The sequence below is a fragment of the Mangifera indica genome, chromosome 5 (assembly GCF_011075055.1).
Source record: "Mangifera indica cultivar Alphonso chromosome 5, CATAS_Mindica_2.1, whole genome shotgun sequence".
Classification (NCBI taxonomy): Eukaryota; Viridiplantae; Streptophyta; class Magnoliopsida; order Sapindales; family Anacardiaceae; genus Mangifera; species Mangifera indica.
In genome coordinates, this window is record NC_058141.1 from 7173848 (window position 1) to 7194972 (window position 21125).

The following is a 21125-nucleotide window of genomic DNA, read 5'->3' on the forward strand; positions in this document are numbered from 1 at the left end:
AAAGGCTTTTAGACCCAAAAATAGATTTTATAATACTTAAGGACTAAAGTAAAATAATCTTGAGTGATTAGGGTTATATGTTAAAAATTACAAAATTGGATTGGATTTATCTAGTATATAATTTCATATGGGCCTACAATTAAATAAAAATAATCATGAAATAACTAAAATAACCTATTCAAGGGTAGCCCATGCACATGTATATGTATATATATGCACTTTAAGTGCAAAATTTCACACACAAAAATTAGTGGCATAAACCACACATACACACAATTCTCACACACACACAAAAAAAAAAAAAAAATGCATTAAGAAAAGCCTTAGATGCCAAGACTGAAAAAAGCTGGCACACTTGCTTTTCTTTCTTACGAAAGAAATAATTAGGAGCATATTATGTGCATTAAAATGAAAGTGCATTGTTGTGACTTTCATTCAGATTAATAAATCATGCTTAAGCCCTAGCAACTTTCAAGCATGATTTTAGCCTCTAATTTAGTTCATTCTCTATATGGGTACCGAGGTTCATTCCTACTTTGAGGTATAAGAGTAACTTCATAATCTGTCTCAATCAATGGAAGTCAAATGAACTGTCTTTACACAAGTATATTCTATAAACACTCTATGAGTGTTAATAACATGTTTGTGAATTAATTATTCTTAAAAGGTGATCTAAAAGGGGTTTTTGCGGTATTTTTGTTTATTAATTAAATTTTTAAATGCTATTCCATTGCCCAAAGGTTATGAATTCCCTAAAAAACATACATAGAACATCAAGCTTTAATTTTTTTCAATTTTTAAGCCAAATCACATAACAACCTACGCATGTTTGCCCCTAATATCTCAATATACATGGCTTTCGTGACATGCATCCCCATTCCATGAATAAAAAATCCATTAAACAAGGCAAAATACACATGCATGTCAAGAACAAGATTACTCACATGCATCCTATGAATAGTTAATCATCTACAAACCATATATAACATGTTCTTCATTTTACAATCACTTGAACATGAATAGAAAATCAAAAACGTAGCCAAGACAATCCAGCCAAGACATTGAAGAAGAGTTCATGCTTGCAAAAAAGATTTCAACGCAAAAAGACAACATACATGCATATATGTGATACATATACATATTCTTATGTACATTAAACATATTTTGGATCGAAATGAACATGCAAGGAATTGTTTTAGCTTTGATACCATTTTGAAAGAAAAGATAAAGAGAACAAATGCAAAACATGTCATACATGAACAAAAGAGAAATAATTAATGCATGCAAAAACAAATAAAGAAAGTTAGGAGATTTATCTACTCTTTTGCCTCCTATGAGGATATAAGATGATGGATCAAACTTTTTACTTGAAAAGCCTCTAGAAAGTTACACCATCAATAAGAACAAGTCCTTGGTTGAAAACCTTAGAGAGAATGGAGAGGATTTGAACTTTAGAGTGAGAGATTCTGTGAAAAATGAAGTTAAGTATCTAAAATGCATTATGTTACACTCTAGCTAGAGATTTGATTTCCAATATTTATCGATGTTTGCTTTAAACTCATATCTAGGTCAAATCAACAAATATTCAGGACCTAATACTAAGTCAATGGTTCGTATCTTGATCATCGTTCATCTCCATATACAAATAACACATGACCAATATGTTTTGTCACACGAGATGCAATTAACCCCATATTTATACATCATATGAATCATGCATATCCATATCAAATCTAACCATAACATCACAAGTCAAAGGATTACTTCATACACTAGTACAATATTATGATAAGTCATTGACTACAATTTAATGACTATGTGGCTTATCATTATTTGCCATGTTTGAAAAATGGTTCACTAACTGTTGATCCATAACAACACCCTAATGACATGAGCATCATAGTCACCTACACTAATGTCATCTCATAGCATTCAATAAAGATATTCAATATGTTTATTATGTGATATAATTGCCAAAGTTATGTCACGTCCGTAAGGAATAGTTCAATGACTCAATTTATATATTAAGTGAGTCATCACGATAGTTCACATACATATTTTATATTATCGTAAATAAAGGAAACAACTAATACATATAAACAAAATGATTACTTCTCTCATTAATAACTCATGCTAAGTGTACATATAAGATAAAATGCCCTGGAACTAACAATACAATAGTTCCTAGGCATACACTAACATTCTTCATGTTATTTTTGAAGCTCAAGGACATGGAAATTAGTATGAGACAATAAACCTCAATGAAGTCATCTAGATACTTGCAGTATTTTTTGCTCTTATGTGGCATCGAGACTAAAATCATAAGGCATCGACCCCCTGAGGATATACAACCTCTTCTCTAAACATAATATAATCTAAAGGTTTTAGTACTAGTTAGTGAAGTTGCTTTTATTGAACCTATTTTTTTTCTTAAGATTTGGTTTATAAGTTGATGTTGACATGGTGATTGTTATTTATAGTTACATATAAGAAGCATCAGTAATTTTATTTTAATTTAATTATGGATTTAATTAATTAAAATACTTCTATTATTTTTTTTCAAATTAATAGCTTTCACTATTATGTTAGGGAAGTTTCGATGAACTTTCTAGTAGACAGAAATCTCATCACATTAATTCTTTTTTTTTCTTTCGCAAACAAGTTTGAATCAATCAAATTGATAAATTTTAAATTAATCACAAAAATTCGCGATCTTGAGTTAAGTATTACCCCAAGCAGAGGGATCTTCTCACCTCAATTGATCATTTTTCCTCTATTTCTTACCCTTCTAGTTATTCTTGTTTCTCTATTGGAAAGGCCTCTTGTCTCTGGGGTTTTTGCTACCCTCATTTTAACTAACACCCTCTTGATTGTCACTTGTAAGCATTTGACTATGTTTTTAAACTAGGGCTACTAGCATAGGTTGATCTAGTATCCCCTTCTCTTAAGTTATCCTCTACCTTATAGCCTCTAACCTCAAAGTTTTACTTGGGCTAATAATGATTTGAGAGGATTATCTCCTATCATGACATCTTTGGCGATATCTAATCTGATTCCACTAAGGAATACCTCTAGCTTACCTTGGTCCAAGCTAGCTACTCTTAAAGCATACTTGGCTCAAGAGTTTAGCTTGGTAGAGAACTCTTTGACTGATATATTGCCCTGTCTCAAATGGAGGAACTCTTGGGCCTTCACATACATGATATTTGCAGATAGGTACTCCTTCTCAAAGGCCTATATAAATTCAACCCAAGTCATATCTAATACTCAACAGGTCCTATATAGCATCTTCCACCATACCTTTGCATCATCTTTAAGTAGAAAGTTGGCATATTAGATCTTATTTGCATCTGTCATGGTGTAAATCCTTATGACATCCTTAACTGCTTCCAACCATTCCTCAACTAGTAAACCATCAAATATTGCACTACCTCTAAAGTCAAAGGGTTATTGTCTACCTGTTAGACTATAGATAGGGTGAGTCTGACCTTTGTTGCCATCCACTACCTCTACTTTCTCCTATTAGGGCAAAATCTCTACAACTAGAGGTTACTTGGGCATCCGTGGGGCATGAACTAAGTGTCTAACTCTCTCAGACACCTTTTTACTTTACTTGAGAATAACCTCTACTATCTGTTAGATAGTCTCACTATCTACTGATGGCACAATTAATGTACTGAATACTTGTCCTTAAGCCTCAACTTGACTCTTTTCTTGATTAGGGACCTCTAGGGCATCCCTAATAAATCTTCTAGATCTCCCTATTCTGATTAAGGCATATAAAATTCTTTAACTTAATACAGGTTTATCATACTTACAATAATAGGTGTGCAAAAGCGATAAGCACTACAGGAAATGTTACTTTCCTTAACTTTATTATGCACTTTCAAACACTTATGAACTTAAAGCCATTTTTGGGTACCAAGATCATGTTCTGATACCACAAATATAACACTCTTCTTCAGATACATACCCCTACCTAGAATATGACCTGAAGAGACGTGCACAACTGGACTGTTTAATTTAAAATCTCATTATTCAATGCATGATCATAAATATTTAAGTATGCAAAAAGGTGCAGTATGAATAAAAACTAAAATACATCATTTATTAAAAATTCATAGATGTATGAAGAGTCTGAAAACTCAGTCTGAAACTATTGTGCATAAATAAATCTAACAAAAACATAATTGAAATGTTTATAATACATGAATGGATTAAAAAAATCTCAAAATGATAATTATGCCCTCACCCTTGTGCAACTGCTCATTAGAATGTTAGCTCCTCTATCTACCCTTCTTACTCATTTCTACCTGTAAAACAACAAAACACAAAAAGGAACATATGAGTGAAAAGTAAGTTGATGACTTCTTAGCACCTAGAATACTCATAATACCGATAAACCTTACGTTCCATTTGCGAATATGAATGTGGTCAAACTTGACACTTTAGTACTTTGAAATAGGCCATATATAAAGACTACTAAGGTTTAAGTTGAAATCGACATATCGATGCCCTAGTAAAAACATAAGACATTTTATGAATCATTATTTATTGTGCCTTATGCACATGCCATACAGCTTATTGGGTTAGCTATCTAGGACACCTTGGTCATACAAAGAAAAATCTGGTAGTAGTCTTTTTCCTTACCATATAAGTTAATTAAAACTACTATCCAAACCATCTTGGAATGGCTCATACCATGGATGCATATGTGGTGCATCTTGCTAACCACATGAAGAAATATCTGAAAAACCATAATTCTTACCATGCACACATGAATAAACTGTGTGGCCATGTACTTTGGTGTTAAGTGCATTATGCATTTTATGGGTATCCAACCTTATCACTTTCATGTATCTTGCCACTTATGCACACAGTTGATAGCTATCTAAATGTGAACCATTTTCCTTAACTTTTCTAATTTTTGGCCCAGATCTGAGTCAATCAAGGTCTCATGTCGTCATCCACATAGTCAGACACTCTTTCTAATTTTATCTAGTTTGTTTTTCTTTACTAAGGTTTTTTATTATTTTATATTTCTTTTGCTTCCCCTTCATTGTGCTTGAACTAAGGGTAAAATAGTCTTTTTAATGACTATAAAGGTGTGTACTTAAGGTGTACCCATATCTACCTAATTTTAAGTGCAGTGTCCCCTTTTGGAAAGTCACACAAAGGCATGTGTCCTCTGACACACAGTTATGTATAGTTTTCCAAAAAAAAATAAGTGAAAATTATGGAATTTTCCTATCTTAAACTAAGGACACATAGGCATGTATGAAACTATATATGAACATGTGTCATAATCTAAAAATCACATCATATATAGTTTCTGCATTTTCTGGCTAATTTTCTAGTGATCCAGCATATGGACAACTATACAACATATTTCTAAGCATCCTAGATCAATTTTCCGCATTCAAAAATACATAAACGCAATTAAAAACATCCACATTAACATGACATGTATGTATAAAGGCGAGTTCATCTATTTGTACGATTCTTAAATGAAATCAGCAACACCTCAACACATATAATCATCAATATAACATTCCTACTCTATAGAAATGTCATACTCCATGATCAAAATTTGCAAAACTATCAACAACCATGTTTAGCTTAACCAAAAGGTGCCAACTTACTTGTCTTTTGACATACAAGTAATTTTTCGCATGGCTACAGTAATTTTTGACAATCAATGACTCCTTTTTTATGACTAAATGACTTTCCTCTCATTGCTCTTTTGTTTAAGTGTGACTAGCGTGAGAAAATAACAAGAGGATTAGGTTAAACTCACTTTTATTTTTGCCTATTAGATATGATACATGAGGGTGTGTTGAATTGCACAACTAAGGCAATATCTGACCTTATCGCAATTCTTATCTCATCTGATAAATTCGAATTTGTTGACAATACACGACTGTGCATTGCTCTAGAAAACATTAAAGAACTTTATTTAAATCAAGGGAAAAGACTAAAATGCCTATAAGCTTACTTGCAGGTGTTACAATCTATTCAAAAGACACTCAGATGACAAACATTTTTGTCTAAGCATCATCTAGACAGATTAAGATAAATTATCTTTATTCGTCTGAGGAGACGGACAATTCATTTTCGTCTCCTCGTTGGACAAAGATAAATCCATTCTCGTCTAATTATTTGGCCATCAATAGCTTCTCTTGAGCGATTAACATATGAGGATATATTGGAAGTGTCGATTATTAGTTAGAACAGAGGAGGTGACTAAAAAAGAGAAAAAAATCTAAGGGAAAATGATAACTTTTCAAACATTTGGGTTAGAGAAAATTATTCGTTTTTTAAAATAAAGGGGGAAATAAGATAAATTTTAGTTTTTTTTTTAATTTTTGTTAAATGATAGTTTTACCTTCAAACCTAATTGAGAAACAGATGGGTAGGTATTTAGGTTTTTAAAATCTTGCGGGTAGAAGTTTATAAATACACTAAACTTTAGGTAGGAATAAGTTTTTGGCCCAATTTAAAATTAAAATTAATTAATTTTAATGATTATTTACCAAGTGTCAAATTATATTTTAGTCCTTAAACTTTTGCATAATTATGTAGATCCTACTAGTTCGGTTGCTTCTAAATGTTATACATATGTCTCTACCTCAACATCTTCGTGATTGGTAGATCTATTATGGACAAGGTAAGATTTTAAAGCGTCTTATGGTAACTTTTCCTTGAAAATTTCTTTTATGCATTTCTTAGGCGCATATATTCTATAACAAGAATTCATAGTAGAAAGTTGTTTGTTCAGTTTAAAAACATCAAATTCTCCCTTCTTTTGTCCTATCTCAAATGTTAATTTCTATTCTTTCATGTCTATTATTGTTTTAGCTGTTGCCAATAATGGTCGTCCAACGATTATGGGGACATAAACATCTTCTTCCATTTCTAAGACAATGAAGTCGATTAGAATGTAGAATGATTTTTCTTATTTTAGGACATTTTTTAGTACTTGATAAATTTGATAAATTTGTCTACTAGTTACAAAGTAACTATTGTGGGCTTGGGTTCTCCTATATCTAGCTTTTTGCAAATTGATAGTGGCATAAGGTTGATGCTTGCTCTAAAGTCGCATAAGGCTTTGTTGAAAGACTCATTCTCGTGTATGCATAATATAGAGAAACTCCTTAGATCCTTTAATTTCGATAGTATTTAGTTTGTTTAAATGATAGAGCAGTGTGGTATTTAGTTTCTTTTTACTCTTTAGTTGCTTGAATGAAATTGGTTATATTACTTTCAGTTGTTGGTTTTATATGTTTATTAGAAGATTCGATTAACTTTTTTGATTGATTTATCTATTCTAGTTGCTTCAATTCTGGGCTCTTGTATTCATTTTCACTTCTGGTTGTTGTTACCTTGCATTGTTTTGTCTAATTTATCAGTTGGCTTGGTATTTTCCTTTGATCTCTTGAATTTGATGAAGAGGTTTATTAGCTTAGTTATACCTCTAACATTCAGTTATGTATGGCTAGTTGTTTTATTCTTTCTATAAGGTGATTAATAACTTTCTCTTGTCCTTCAATTTTCTACTTTTGTGTTTGTATAAAACTTTCCATCATTAATTCAATGTTTGACTTTTGTCCCTTAGGTGATAGATAAAGAGGTTTTGGTGTTGGTTTATTAGGTTAAAACCGTCGAGGTATTGGTTGATAGTTTTGACTTATATTAGATTAAATAGGTTGACTATTCCATGAAAGGTTTAAATGATTCCTTTAGCCTTAATTGTAAGTATTAGAGTGGGGGTTCTATTGTCCTTTCTGGGTGTAATTGACTAGGTTTACTTGTTTCATGTTTTGCTTGTTTGGGCCTCAATTAGGAACTTATGTCTTCTTTTGCATATTTCATGATATAGTGTGATGTCAACTATTTTCATATCCATTCTCTTTAGTTTCTTTATTAGTCTATCAAACTTAACATTTACCATTGTTATGTCATCTACCTTTTGTATTCCTTGTGACTTATTTGGTATTATGTCATCATTCTAACAAAAACTACATATGGTTATTCTTTCAATTAGTTGTAATTTATTCGCTATAGTTAACCTCATAAACGATCCATTTGCTGATGCATCCAAAGTTGTCTTTATATGTCTTGGTACTTGATTTTAGAAAGTTTGCACTAATATCCAATTCATTAACCCGTGATGTGGATAATGCCTTTAAAAGCCCTTATATCTTTCCCAATGCTTCATATAGAGTTTCATCATCCTTCGTAGAGAAAATGGTGATGTCAGTCCTGATCTTTGTCGTTTTTCCTGCTAGGAAGAATTTGGTCAAGAATGCTAGTGACAAAGCTTGCCATGTTGTAAAAGATCTTGGTGGTCTTGATTCGAGCCAAAAGGTTACCCTATCTTAGAGTAAGAAAGGAAATAGTCATAGTTTTACTACTTCATTTATGACTTCATTTACTTTGAAGGTGTCATCTATCTAAATGAATTTGGTTGTGTATGTGCAGATTTTTAATTACTATTCCTCCAAATTGATTTTGTTGGATCATATGAATTATGGACAATTTTATTTTGAAGTTGTTGGCATTGACAAGTGGTCTGATAATGCTTGAAGTAGTATCCCTTGTAGATGGGATTGCATAATCTTAAAGTGCTCATAGATGATTCATTATCTCCATCACATTATTATTAGGATTTATCTCTAGTTCCTTTATCTTGACTTCTTATTCTTCCTTGATTTTTCTTAGCCTGCATACTGCTTTTTCGATCTCGAGATCAAAATCTAGTCTTTTTGTCACCTTCGATCTAGTCATGTACTAGGTAAAGCTTACAAAATAGAACAAAAGTGATTAACTATAAAAAGTAATAATATGCAAGTAAAAGGAAAGAAAATTCCTTAGTCTGGCATGATCACGAATTATATTAGTATCAACTTTAGCACTAATCCCTAGTAATGATGCCAAAAAACCTGTTGTGTCTTACTTGCAAGTGCATAAATCGACAAGTAGTATAATAAATATCAATTGCACAAGGATTGAAAAACTGACTACTAATTCATTTCAGGTTTTGTATTAGCTAAAGAGATCGAGTAATTTTAAGACTACAATAAGAAAATATTAATAATCCTACTTCTAATAACTTTACCACTATGAATACAACTTAACTAATGTAACTAATTTACACAACTACATCATTATTAATAAGCTCATATACTAAAGCTTCTAGGGCATAAGGCTTTATTGATAATCTTGCATAAAACTATAAATTGTATAAAATTTTTCCAATATTCATGATATGTTAATGGTTTGATATGTTAAGTTATCTTGTTTCCCCTTGTGAGATTGACTAAGCGTGTAAGTACCAAACAAGCTCCTACTTTTATGGCTACTCGAATAATATTTAACCTTTATGATCTATGACTCTACAAGGATTTGGCCTATCTCTAGTATCAAGGTTTCAGGATTAATGAATGCATGCACTAACTTCGTACCTACCTTTCAATATTCTACGTAAGCTTATTGATATGTGCAAAGATTGGCCTTAATCTTGTCACAAGTAATTAAACACCATTCATTAAATTAAACATCATGATATTATAAAATATAAATAAAGGTTTTGTTGATTTACAGGGACTGTCGGATCCCTCTTAGTTCCTAGAATAAAGGTTTTGATATTATAAACTATAAATAAAGGTTTTACAGATTTACAATGACTGTCAGATCCCTCTTAGTTCCTAGAATAAATAAGTTTAGCCACTTATGCTAGTAATGGTAACACAATAGCAAATATATGAAAACATTGTAACTCAAAATAGAAAAATAAAGAATCGTATTATCACTGGCATTTGCTATTTGAGTCACTAGCTATTGCCTCTAAATGTATTGTTAACATGCACTGGACTTGTATTCCTGGTGGTGTACAAAATGTAAGGATTGATTGTTGTCACTAAAGCACTAGTGTATCACTAAAACTGTATAAATATTTGATACCAAAAATTCAAAAAACTCTTTATCTTATTCTTTAACAAGGTTTTCAAAATGTCTCCTTCTAATGTGAAAGTAAGAATACTAGATTCCTTCTTGATTCGTTTAACGCTAGATCCATTATTTCTTGATTCGTTTTTTACCTTAATAGCTTAGATCTTGTTTCCTGTTCCCACTTTATATGCGTCTACCTTTCCTAATGCGATTGGTAGACTCATCTAGGGCTGGATCAGAGCCAAGTCGAGCCGAGCCAAGCTCGGCTCAAGCCCAAAACAAGCTTGGCTTAGCCGAGCTCGAACTGGCTCGAGTTGGCTTGGTAGATTTTTTTTTAAAATTTTTTATACAAAACGACATCGTTTTGATTAATATATATTAAAAACAACGTCGTTTTGATAAGGAAAAATGAGTCGAGCCAAGTCAAGCCGAACACGAGCCCGAAATGAGCCGAGCTGAGCTCGAGTCAAACTCGAGCAGTTCATATATAAATCGAGCCGAGCTCGAGCTGGCTACGAGCCAAGCTCGACTCAGTTCGAATCCAGCCCTAGACTCATCCTTCTGTCTCTTTAATTCAATGTTCTCTCTTGCTTTTTATGTTTTTCTCCTATAAAATAAGAATTAAACAAATAGTAAAATATCTACGAATACTTGTAATATTTTATTTAAAATCCTAATTTATTTTATTTTTAAAATGCAGAAAATGACAACTTTAGACCTGTGAAATGGGCTTATTTTCTAAGTGCAACAACCGTCATGCCTTAATTACATAGATAGTGTCATCCCGCATGATTAACCCCTAAGTTAAACTCAACATATCTAATGCCTTCTTGAAAGCAATCAATATCCCATATGTCTACTATCTATGTGCCTTACACACAATGCGAGTTAGACTTTGAGCTAACTAGTATGATATCTTAGTCACACAGGGAAGTTAATCACAGTCCCCCTTGTACCACATACGTATAGCTACAAGACTACTAACTAAATTACCATCTTGGGATGACTCTACCATAAGCGCATATATGATGCATCCTGCAAACCATGTGAAGAAACTAACTAATGTCACTATCCTTTACTATGCACATCTAAACAAAACTAAAATAAATGGCTAATGCATCTTTAGAATTAAGATTTATTATGATAGGTCACATAAGTTACATGACCTAAGTCAAAACATATATATAGAAAAAATGCTGACTAGATTCAACATGAAAAAGTTCAAGAAAGGATTTTTACCCATGTCAAATAGTGTATATCTCTCAAAAGAGATGTGTTCTCAAACATAATTTGAGAGGGATATAATATGTTGGATCCCATACGTATCCGTAATAAGATCGATCATATGCATCATGCTATATGCAAAGGTTGGTGTCTCATATTCCTTGAGTGTTTGTATTAGATATCAATCTGATTTAATTAAAAAACATTGGATAGTTGTCAAGAATATCCTAAAGTACCTGAACAGAACTAAAAATACATTTTTGGTTTATGAAGAAGAGACTTGTGTGTCATGCTATATGCGAAGGTTGGTATCTCATACTCTTTGAATGTTTGTATTAGATATCAATCTGATTTAAGTAAAAAACATTAGACAGTTGTCAAGAATATCCTAAAGTACCTGAACAGAACTAAAGATACATTCTTGGTTTATAAAGAAGAGACTAAGCTCATTATGCGAGGATATAGTGACGCTAGTTTTCTGACTTATATAAATGACTTTATATCTCAATCGAGATTTGTGTTTTGTTTGCATGGTAGTGTAGCTAGCTAGAAAAGGTCTGAGCAAAGTATAGTTATTGATTTTACAATAAAGTTTGAGTACATTGCCTATTCCAAAGGGGCAAAGGAAGCTTTTATTGGATACGACAAGATAATAGAATATATAATAAAAAAAAAAACTCAAAGAAACCTAAAGGCCCACCAAGGATCACATTTTAGAGAATGATTTCATGAACATACTATAAACATCCATAGGGTGTTTAAAGAATACCATACTAGTGTTAGACGACTCCTTCAAATCTTTACGTGGCTGGTGAGATCGTTATCCAACCCACAATAAGGCAACACTTTGGTATTCATGCGAAACATGGACTTGGAAAAGGTATAACTATTCACTAAAGGCTACTAGGGCTATGAGAATAAACTATGTGTATGTATTAGAAGCCATGTATAAGGGTTAGGGTTTGCAAAAGATGCTACTAAATTTTGAAATTGTGTTTGTATAAATAAAGAACGTCATGAACAGTCATGCATAAATCATATGCGTAGTCATTCCTCTTTACTTAATATGAACGATCGTTCATGTCATATGACCAATTGTTACTGGTTAAGCAAAAGTTAAGCTAAGTTGATTCAATCCTATTAGACAAGCCCAATTCGTTCTAGAGTTTGAACCACCCCATATACACCAAAACTATCACCAAATAATCCATTGCCTTAGAGTCCGAATAAACTTTTATACATAAGTTCTCAATCAAATCAATTATGTTTGAATTCAGGTCAAATATAGACACATACCTAAATTGGCCTCTAGCAAGGCATAGTGGCTACCTAGATGACAAAGTGCTAGCAAACTACTCAAAGTAATGTCAACTACATAGTTCTATAAAATACAATTACTCCATATTGGATTCGGTCCACCCATGATAGGTTGACCTGATCTATTAGGTCTACAAAAGCAATGTTAACCCATAATATACGATAATTTCAATTTTGCCCTTGGCAGTTGTTAAAGATAACTGTCATTCTCCCTCTTTATTTAATTAGCGTAACTTTCATTGGGAGATAATTTTTATGCTCATAAAATTACAATACTTCTTTTCTCTTCCATTCTCTGTGTCTGGAAGAAATTTTACAGAAAACTTGGAAGCAAATTAAGCAAAGTGTGTTGTGGATACTCCCAAGAGTGCATCAAATCACCAATCATCATCAAATTGTCAGATTTCTAAATCGGGTATGTTTTTCCTATGATCGTGGATTTGTATTATTTTCGCTTACACTTCACCAATCGATATCTCTCAAGGCCGAGACATAAATTCGTGCTTATCTTAATGACTCCTATTTATGAACTAATACACATCAATAATTGAATGATTTAGATGAGGCTATAACCCAATCCTATTATAGCCACAGATTCAAGTGGTTATGATGTCTATCAATATTCTCATGTAAGATATGACCTATCGTGCTAGGTGAGTGACAAATCTTTTATTCATCCACTATAGTCTTCATGTAGATATTGATATGGTTAGTCACCACATTTTATTGTACCCCAATTATGGCAGTATGTTAAATAGTGTTGAACCATACCAATTCTTGTACAAGATGGTTTTGTGACCTCAAATCTAAAGACCATTTGTACCTGTGAGTTAAAGGATTTATTTTCATAGACACAAGAACAATCATCTATTTGAGAATCCTTTTGTCGAGTTTGTCCGATGAACATGTCCACAGTGTGCACCCATGTGTTATGCCAAGTTGTTAGCTAACAATTTCAACACGTGAGAACAGTCATCATCTTTTAGTAGGGTCACTTAACATTATGATAATTCTATCACTATTAATTATACCCTTGGTGATAGTAATATCGAGATTATAGACATTTTTAGAATAGTCATATAATATGTATATAGGGTTCTCATGATCAATTGTATAATCACCTTGCCACGATTTTTAAGGACAACTACAAATGTAATAATTGAATTACTTTAAGACATTACCCTAATATTTATTTCAATCAAGAAGTTTATAACAAAACTTGAAATGGTTCTTAACATTGTCGAGTCAATCAAGCTCTATTTCAACAACAATAAAGCCATTACCTAGACAAAAGAATCAAAGTCTCACCAGAAGTCCAAATACATACTTAGATGATATCATTTGATTCGAGAGATCATTCAGTGTGGAAATGTACATATCGCAAAGATTGACACAAATGATAATTTGGCAGACCCTCCAACCAAGCCTTTGTTGCAATAGAAACATTATAGACACATAATCGTATTATGACAATAGATATATGATTAATTGACAAATAGCACAAGTGAGAGATTGTTAAGATAGTGCCCTTGAGCCAATTGACTTGTACATTTGTAACATTGTAATATACTTATTTATTAATAAAAGTATTTTATTATTCATTCACGATAATATTTACATATTATAATTGCATAGTAGTGCCTTAATGTATTTTGGATTGAGATAAAACCAATAATGAACTAGGTTTGTCTAATAGGATTGAATTAGCCTAGTTTAACTTTTTCCTTGACCATGAACACCCGTTCATGGATGATGAATGCTTATTCATTGTGACTTGGATTAGGATAAAGTTTTATCTAAATCTTTGTCCGAGGATAAGTTCCATCATGTCGAATGAATGATCATTCATGGCATTCTTAATAAACAAGAACACGATTTCATGATTTCAATTTGTCTTTTTGTAAAGAACCCCTTCACAGAGCCCTAGAAGCCTCTAATAAATGATTTTAGCCTCTTCTAGTCCCTGCTTTGTATGGACACCAAGACACCACCTCATTATGGGTTGGAAAGCATTCATATAACCACAAAAAGAATGAAGGTGTCATCTAGCGTATGTATTGTGTTTTGTAAACAACTTATGTTTGCTACAACATGTCATGAATCTATCAACCTAAAACCTGATCCATGAGTTATTTGGATTAACTTTGAATTTTTGATTGCATATTCCACTGCTCAACCAATTCTTTGATGACCTTTTTTGTAAAATAACCATTACTTTAACTAATATAACAAAGAAACAACAACATTTATCAAGAAATCATGATTTAGCAAGCAAGATAAAAAAGTATATGATATTTCAAATTCTAGAGATTTCAAATCTTTTAACAAAATAAAAGTATAAGAGTTTAGATTTATACTTACTTGGATTATAATGAGTTTGATGCAAGAATTATACGATTTTGCTTTGGCTTTTGCAGAACATCGGTTGAATTTACTATAACATCGAGCGAAAGAAACACATTTCAAAGTAAAACAAACACAAGCAAGATCAAATGTAGGAACACTAGACTACATGTATAAATAGCATTTAGCCAATAAGATTCTTTTATTTGTAACTCATTTAATTAGTGTGTAAATGATATATTATATTAATAAAACTAGTATACCCAAGTTTGAGTATTCAGTTGAAGACCTAAATAGTATGTCATCGTATAATTAAGTGATTTTAAATTAATGATAAAATAATATCTAATAACATTATATGTATAATAAAATATTATTTAAAATCAAATTAAATACTCAAAACTTGATACACCTAACAATTTTCAAATTATATTAGTCTTGAAATAGTGGTGTAATAAATGCGCAAAAGTTTTGGGCACTCATTCATTTTTATTAAGTTACAGGGCAGGGCTTTTCTTAAAAGCCCAAAACTTGAAGCCCACAAACAATTAGGAATAGGGTTAGGGTTTTGGCAAAACCTATGTAAACCGCGATATCTCACTTGGTCTTTTCGCTTTTGAGTCTTCGTAGCGGCGAAGAGAGGCGAAGAGAGCAGTAACGCCTCACAAAAATGGTGCACGTTTCCTTTTACCGCAACTGTGAGTTATACTTGTTTTACTATGATTTTAAAATATTTTCTGAATCAAGTCATTTCACTTTCTCTTGTTTTTTGTTTTCAGTTCTATGCATTTGATCTTGCTTATGTTGAGATTATGTTCGTTTCGTTTTTTGGTGCTCTGTTGAGATTATGGTTTATGTTTATAGTTGGTATAATCTTCTGCATTGTTAGCTGCTAATAAAATGCCGGAATAGATAAGTAATTTGAATTTTCTATTGTATTTTAGTTGGTTTACTCGTATTTGTTTAGTAATTGAGATTTTGTTGATCTCGAGTGCTAAACATAAATATTTTCTGAGCTGCTAATTTTGTTTTTCATTCTCTACACAAGTTCTTTGTGACCAAACAAAGATTAGAGTTTTGGCAGCTGGGGTTCTGTTTTATGCAAATACTTTTGAGAATTTTACAAATTGATGAGAAATATGAATTCCCCAATTCAGTGTTGGATCAGAACGGTGGTTATGGTTGGATTTGTTGATAGTTAGTGTTATATGTTTAATAGATGAGCTTTGAATAATTAAAACATACTTTTGGAATAGATGGTAAAACTTTTAAGAAGCCAAGACGTCCCTATGAGAAAGAGCGTTTGGATGCTGAACTGAGGCTTGTGGGAGAATATGGTCTTCGCTGCAAGAGGGAACTCTGGAGAGTTCAGTATGCACTGAGCCGCATTCGAAATGCAGCAAGGGAACTTCTCACCCTTGATGAGAAGAACCCTCGTCGTATTTTTGAGGGTGAGGCCCTTCTCAGGAGGATGAATAGGTATGGGCTTCTTGATGAGAGTCAGAATAAGCTGGATTACGTGTTGGCCCTCACTGTGGAGAACTTCCTTGAGCGCCGTCTCCAAACTCTTGTGTTCAAGAACGGAATGGCTAAGTCAATCCACCATGCCCGGGTTCTCATCAGGCAGAGGCACATTAGGTATGGTGCAGTGTGTTCTCTTAAAAATAACATCACAAATCGAGTTTTTGATACTTGTTCGGTTATGTAAGAACTTCTGTTGTAGTGTTTTATTCATGAATTTAATTAGTACATTAGGAGTGAAATATTGATTTGGTGTGCATTAATTATGGATTTTATTTTGGTGTGTAGAATGCGCAAAAGCTGAGGTTTTTTTTTTTTTTAATTGAAATGTATTTCAGTTGTATTATTTTTGGCCAATAGTTGAGGGAATTGAGTATTTTAGCTTCCAGGAAATTTAAGATTTATCTTTTATAGTTTTAGAAGAGATTTTAATGAATTTGAGTTTTGTTCAATCAAGTGAAAGATACCCCGAAGGAGTTTTGCCTCAAATGTTTTTAGAGTGATGGTTGTGGACATTGTTTTAGAAGTTATTTCTTGCTGTTTTTTACTCCTATTGTTATTTCTCATTCACTGAGTGGTTTGTCTTGTAATTTGCTTGTTGTGGATTCACTTTTTTGGACTTTATAATTCAGTTTTAGGTTTTGAGCATGCTTAATTTGTTTGTATATTAATTTATATTTTGGCCATCAGAGTTGGAAGGCAGGTTGTCAATATACCTTCGTTCATGGTGAGAGTGGACTCACAAAAGCACATTGACTTCTCAATCACAAGTCCCTTTGGTGGTGGACGCCCAGGTAGAGTGAAGAGAAAGAACCAGAAGGCTGCTGCCAAGAAGGCTGCTGGCGGAGATGGAGATGAAGAGGATGAAGAATGAACACAGATTTGAGTGATTGTTAAGTTCGGAAGTAGTACTGAGTTTTTCATGCTGACTTTATCTGTTTCTGAGGTTTTCTTTGGAGGTTTTTAATCATAGAAAGTTTTTCTTGGATTATGTTCTTGACTGTTTTTCAGATTAATTTTGTTTGTCAATGGGATATGTGGTGAAATCTATTTCTTTTTAATGCTTGGATTTAACCCTTTTGTTGCTTGATCTAAGAATCATTTTGAAATCCTAGGCATCTGCTTATACAATTTGTAAACTTGCTTCAATAGCCTCACAAAAACTTTTTGTAAGCCCTTTTTGGGTTTCAAAAGTTATGCTTTAATTTATTTCTAAATAACCCTTTTCTTGGTCTTCAATATCTGTTTAACGAAATCCTAAAGTATATATTTCGAAAGGGTTCACATGAAATGTCTCAAACTGTAAAGTTGGATCGGTCTGTTTGTAATTTGCGGGTGGGTTCAAAAATGGTTCGACATAGATTTGGAAAAAGAAAAAATGGTTTGGATTTGATGGTTTTTCAATATATGGTATTTTTTAATAGTATATTTTTTAATCAATAAAATTATATGTACCTATTTTTGGTACACAATTTGTGTATATAGATGAGGTGTTATCATGTGATCGGATATTTTTTTATCATATGATGACATATTTTAAAATTACTTAATTGTATGATGACACATCACTGTGTACATAAATTATGTATCAAAAATAGGTATACATAGTATTACTCTAAAATTTATGTATCAAGATTTTTCATTTTCTCTATCTCTAATTTTAATTCATAAATATCACAAAAAATATGCTGTAAGGTACTTATTATTTTTAAAAAAGAAGAAGAAGAAATATGTTCTTTCTTAATTAAAAATAATATATTAATTAAAATTGAATACAAAAACAATGTGGCTGCATATCAAGATTTAAAAATTTTCCGCCACATACATTGATGATGATTTCACTTTGCTTATTCATAATTAGCAATATATTGAATTGGTTAGTGCGCTAAACTAAATATAATATTAACACTAATAGATAATTAGAATTAAGAAACTCTGGTTATGCAGGGGAATAAAATGTTGAAAATATGATTGGTAACACATTATTTGTTGATAATACTGTGTTTTATTTTTACATGTCTGAACTGTTAATTAAACTAAACAAAACCTTAATTTTTAGTTGGTTTTAGTTTGGTTTAAAGTATAAAAAGATTTTATTTTATTTTATTTTTTACTGAACCGGGCTTTTAGTTTAATTTAAACATTTTCCTAAATCGGATTAAACCAAACTATGTATTTCAGACTAGTTTTGACTCCTTTGAGAAGTGAAACTAGAAAATTGTTCAATTCCATAAATTTTGGAAATAGAATCTACTCAGGGTAGATCAATTTCATGTAAGAACCAAAATCAAAAGTTGAGTACCTAATAGTTTTAATTTTGGTTATGGTGTTTTGCTCGTGGCAAGTGGCAGCATGATTTTTACGAAGAGTGAGTGAGAAATGCAATTGAGTTAGAGCATACACAATTGTTAAAGATAACAATTTTGACCTGAATTTATGATCCTGACCTTAATAAAGAGGGAATACCCTAATAGAAACAGAGATAAGAACGAAAAATATCATCGCAATTAGGTATAAAGATATATGTGTCCCCTTCTTGTCTAGCCTCATCTGTGCCCCTTTATATTAATACTTTTACTTAAAATATTAACATATAATTATAGTTTTAAATTATTAATATTTTTCAAATTTATTTATATTTTTATTATGTATATTAAAATAGTTAATATATGATACTTATGATATTTAAAATAGTGGATTAGTTTTAATTTTATTATTTAATATATTTATATTATATTTAGAAGGTATAAAGAAATAATTTTTCTTTACAATGACAGAGAAGAGATTTTTCTTTACAAGGAAGAGGCAAACAATCCCCTATGGGGATGGGGATGAAAATTGAGATCTCCTCCCTCTTGCCATCCCTATAAATTGTGAATTAGGTGTAATGAAAAAGAAATTTCGGGGACATTAACAGACAAAAATACTTGGTTTTGTCCAAAACTATTCAAAAACAGTTTACACGTTCATTTGATTTGAAAAGCACAATCTAAACCCTAAATTGTTTTTCAATTTTTTTCCAACCCAAACTAAATTGATTTTCAACCAAATCAAATCTCAAATTTTAAACAGTTCAATTCAGTTTTACAATTTAGACCATTTTTAGAACTCCCTTGACGCACAGATAGTTAGTTAATCTATCTCTATTTGAGTTTCAAATCTATTGAATACTTTGTCCTTATTTTTGTTTCAAATTTGAAACTTTATTTCAGTAATGCCTGCAAATTTCCAGTGTAAAAATGAAGAAATGTCAAAACAAATACCAAATGGCCCTTCGTGTAATGTAACAATTGTGTCTCTTTGCATAATGATTTTCTTTGACTGAAGTGGATGAAAGATAAACAAATAAACTATCTAAACTTACAGATCGTTTCATTCAAGTTTGGGTGGAGACTGTTATTCGGCCTTTTTAAATGTGAGAATCCATTTGTAAGGGGTTGTGCTTAATTGGGCTTAAAGGTTCCAATAATCTTTTTTATAGCATGTCCTTCTATTGCAATTCTTTGCACATTAATATGAAGATGAATCCCTAATTGCAACGGAAATTGTGCTGAACACCAATCCCCAGTGTTTCTATAATTGAGACACTTTGTAAATTCAATTATCAAAAGATGATAAGAAAAATTTATGAAACTTTGGGCATATGAAGGACTGAGCAAAATTACTAACCAAACTTGCACGTATTTCAAATGCAGAAAATAACAACTACTAAAGATTTGGGAGATAACAAACAACTACTAAAGATTTGGGGAAAAAAAAAAAAATTATATTGTCATATCTAGACTTGGATTCAATACGAGCCAAGCACTAATAATATTTAGTTGAAACTGATCTTAAAAGGTTTAACTCATAATCAACGAGCTAAATTTCAAATTCAGATTGAAAACAATGTAACTTTGGATTTTATTTTTTAAGTCGAACTTCAATGTTCAAATCAATTCGAATTTAACTCAATTATGCAAACATACACAATCCTTGACTCAAACTTAACTTTCTTGATCTGAACTATAATTTAAGCTTGAGTAACTCAAGTAGAATCCAATCGAGCCATATAGAATTCTATTACCTCTATTTCCATTTCAAAAAATGCATGAAATATAGGAAAAAATTATAAAGAAATATGCAATAAAAAATGACGAAAACCAAAAACATAACATTAAGATCATAAATTTCAAGATGGTTGATGATATGAATTTAAGCTCAAAGTTAGCAACAAATCTTTATTTACTCCAAACCAAGGTTAAAAAAAGCATAGCAAACACTTATTTAGCTCGTATCTTCAATGCATGCCAGACAAACCCAACTCTCTCTAGTTGAGCCACAACCGTCCAATCCAAGTCTTGGATAGCCCAAATAGCCTAAGTCTAATTTTGGGTTATACCATACTCAAATGGGATAAAATTATACCACTTGGAAGAAAAAGCATATGGGAGACAAAATATTAAATGGGAGCTTTATCTTGGATAAAAACAAGGTTAACTTTCCTAGTCTATTATTTGTTCACTCCTTTTATGGTAAAGTATTTGAATTTTATTTGAAATCTAATTTGGCAAAAGACAAGGTTGACTTTCGTAGTCGACTATTTGTTCACTTCATAAATGATAAAATATTTGAATTTGAGTTAAGATCCATCTTTCTACTAGTTCTAAGGTTTCCTACTTAGGATTATGGATTTCCCCCAATGGTCAAGGATTGTATTATGGATTTTGAGATGTCTTTACTTAATTATTGCATCACTTTGTATTTGACATATATATATATAACCTGAT

General features: G+C 31.7%; 1 protein-coding gene and 1 non-coding gene across 2 annotated transcripts; both read left to right on the forward strand.

Annotated features, from left to right (window-relative positions):
- Window positions 1-8162: 8162 nt before the first annotated feature.
- Window positions 8163-8270, forward strand: LOC123217803. The gene has a single exon (XR_006502541.1). It is a non-coding gene; the product is annotated as a small nucleolar RNA R71 (small nucleolar RNA).
- A 7106-nt stretch (window positions 8271-15376) lies between these two features.
- On the forward strand, window positions 15377-17430 carry LOC123215476 (40S ribosomal protein S9-2). Its single transcript, XM_044635589.1, has 3 exons — window positions 15377-15533; window positions 16092-16473; window positions 17047-17430. Exons 1-3 carry the CDS (start codon window positions 15506-15508, stop codon window positions 17228-17230), a joined length of 594 nt encoding a protein of 197 aa, XP_044491524.1. The 5' UTR covers window positions 15377-15505; the 3' UTR covers window positions 17231-17430.
- The last annotated feature ends 3695 nt before the right edge of the window (window positions 17431-21125 follow it).

Excerpts from the sequence above, each read along its gene's own strand:
- LOC123215476 (XM_044635589.1), top strand. The coding sequence starts at position 15,506 with ATGGTGCACGTTTCCTTTTACCGCAACT. Across the intron at positions 15,534-16,091 it reads CGTTTCCTTTTACCGCAACT|ATGGTAAAACTTTTAAGAAG; the intron begins GTGAGTTATACT and ends CTTTTGGAATAG. Across the intron at positions 16,474-17,046 it reads ATCAGGCAGAGGCACATTAG|AGTTGGAAGGCAGGTTGTCA; the intron begins GTATGGTGCAGT and ends TTTGGCCATCAG.